This window comes from Quercus suber, unplaced genomic scaffold (genome assembly GCF_002906115.3).
Source record: "Quercus suber isolate HL8 unplaced genomic scaffold, Cork oak 2.0 scaffold_22, whole genome shotgun sequence".
In the NCBI taxonomy this organism is placed as follows: Eukaryota; Viridiplantae; Streptophyta; class Magnoliopsida; order Fagales; family Fagaceae; genus Quercus; species Quercus suber.
The window spans coordinates 1,564,260-1,566,170 of NW_027069487.1; the positions used below are offsets into that span (position 1 = coordinate 1,564,260).

General features: G+C 44.9%; 1 protein-coding gene across 1 annotated transcript; it reads left to right on the top strand.

The window, feature by feature from the left end:
• Positions 1 to 795: 795 nt before the first annotated feature.
• Positions 796 to 1,499, top strand: LOC136063912 (uncharacterized). Its single transcript, XM_065764942.1, has 2 exons — positions 796 to 975; positions 1,053 to 1,499. The coding sequence occupies exons 1-2, from the start codon at positions 796 to 798 to the stop codon at positions 1,497 to 1,499; spliced, it is 627 nt and encodes a 208-aa protein (XP_065621014.1).
• Positions 1,500 to 1,911: the final 412 nt, after the last annotated feature.

Genomic DNA, 1,911 nt, shown 5'->3' on the forward strand with positions numbered 1-1,911 from the left:
AATGGCTGAACCAGGGCAACAACCAGCAGGATCTAGGGCGTTCCAACACGTAGACCCTTTTCTCAATTTGGAGCAGAGACAAGATTGTGAAGGTAGTGTGCATACTACGCATACTGATCGAAGCCAGCCGCGCAGTGGAAGTCACGTGTCTCATGCAGAGAAGAACCAAGATATGCAACTAGAAATTGATAGGCTGAAGAGGGAGTTGCGCCATGCAAAGAGGAAACAGATTTCTTTGCATTCTGATGAGGACTTCGATGACGAACAGGATGTCACTTACAAGCAGAGATCTCGGACACCAATCAGTGAATCCTTTTCCTACGAAGAAGAGCATCATCGTAAGAGGCAACCTCGAAGTCCATCACGTGGAGGCGTAGGGAACGATGTTATGAGCAAGGCCTTGAATCAAATCTTTAGGTTACCCTTCATGTGCAGGATTGAGAAGTAAGACTTCCTCGGAATTTTAATCAGCCGACCTTCACCATCTATAATGGTAAAACAAACCCTGTAAAGCATGTGAGTCACTTTAATCAAAGGATGGCTGTCCATTCCAGAGATGAAGCTCTGATGTGCAAAGTTTTCCTCTCAAGTCTGGGACCGGTCGCAATGAGATGGTTTGACAGCTTCGAAGCAGACTCCATCGACTCCTTCAGAGAGCTCACTCAAGCATTTGGTTCCCGTTTTGTCATCTGCGAAAAGGTGGCCAGGCCTTTGTCTTCACTGCTATCCTTGAGCATGCAAGAGGGTGAGACCTGAAAAACATATTTAGATAGGTACTGGGAGATGTTTAATGATATGGAGGGCAATTTAGATGGAATGCCCCCTAGCACGTTTAAGCTCGGCCTCCCTACTGACCATGGTTTGAGGAAGTCCTTAACTAGCAAACCAGTTACTAACATGCGTCAGCTCATGGACTGTATCGAAAAATATAAAAGAGTTGAAGAAGATCAACAGCAAGGGAAGGGAAAGGATAAGGTTATCCCCCAAGAGAGGAGGGATTTCAAGTCGGACTGTTATAATAACAATAAACCACCAGAGATTTCGCTGGACAGTCAGGATCAATAAACCTTCAAGCAGTTAACACTGTATTCAAAGAGCCAGTACATCAGGTTTTGGAAAAGATTAAGAATGAACCATTCTTTAAGTGGTCAAATAAGATGGTGGGGAACCCTGAGAGGCGTAATCATAATCTCTATTGCCAATACCACCAAGATCATGGGCATATCACAGAGGATTGCAGGAGTCTGTGGGATCATTTGGACCAACTAGTTTGCGAAGGTAAATTGAGACACCTCTTGTACCATTCCAGTGGTCGAGGAAGTCAGATGAACTCTGAACCCCAAAGGGATGACTCTTCAAAGCTTCCATTGGGAATTATCAACGTCATCTTCGCCACACTAGGGAGAACAGGATCCTGGCCGTCCAAGGTTATGTTGGTAGCCTGGTTACCTGTAGGGGACTTTGGCCAAGATCCGAAGAGAGCTAAACTGGATACTTAACCGATTTTAGGCTTTTCGGACGAAGATAAGGTTGGAACCATCCAACCCTATGATGACGCTTTAGTAATCACTCTCAGAATTGGAAGATATGATGTGAAGAGGGTGATGGTGGACTAGGGTAGCGCGGTAGAGATAATGTACCCTGATCTCTACAAGGGTCTGAACCTAAAACTTGATGACTTAACACCATACAGTTCTCCCCTAGTTAGCTTTAAAGGAAGAATCGTCACCCCGAAGGGTCAAATACGATTACCCGTACAGACTGGCTCAGAGGTAATAGAGGTGGATTTCATTGTTGTAGATGTGTATTCCCCTTATACAGCAATTATAGCTAGACCTTGGCTCCATACGCTAGGGGCTGTTCCCTCTACTTTGCATCAAAAAGTTAAATATCCATCCGAAGGGCAAGTTT

Coding starts and splice junctions, on each gene's coding strand:
- LOC136063912 (XM_065764942.1), top strand. CDS start 796: ATGGAGGGCAATTTAGATGGAATGCCCCCTAGCACGTTTAAGCTCGGC. Junction 976..1,052: donor AAGGGAAGGGAAAGGATAAG/GTTATCCCCCAA, acceptor TTCGCTGGACAG/TCAGGATCAATAAACCTTCA.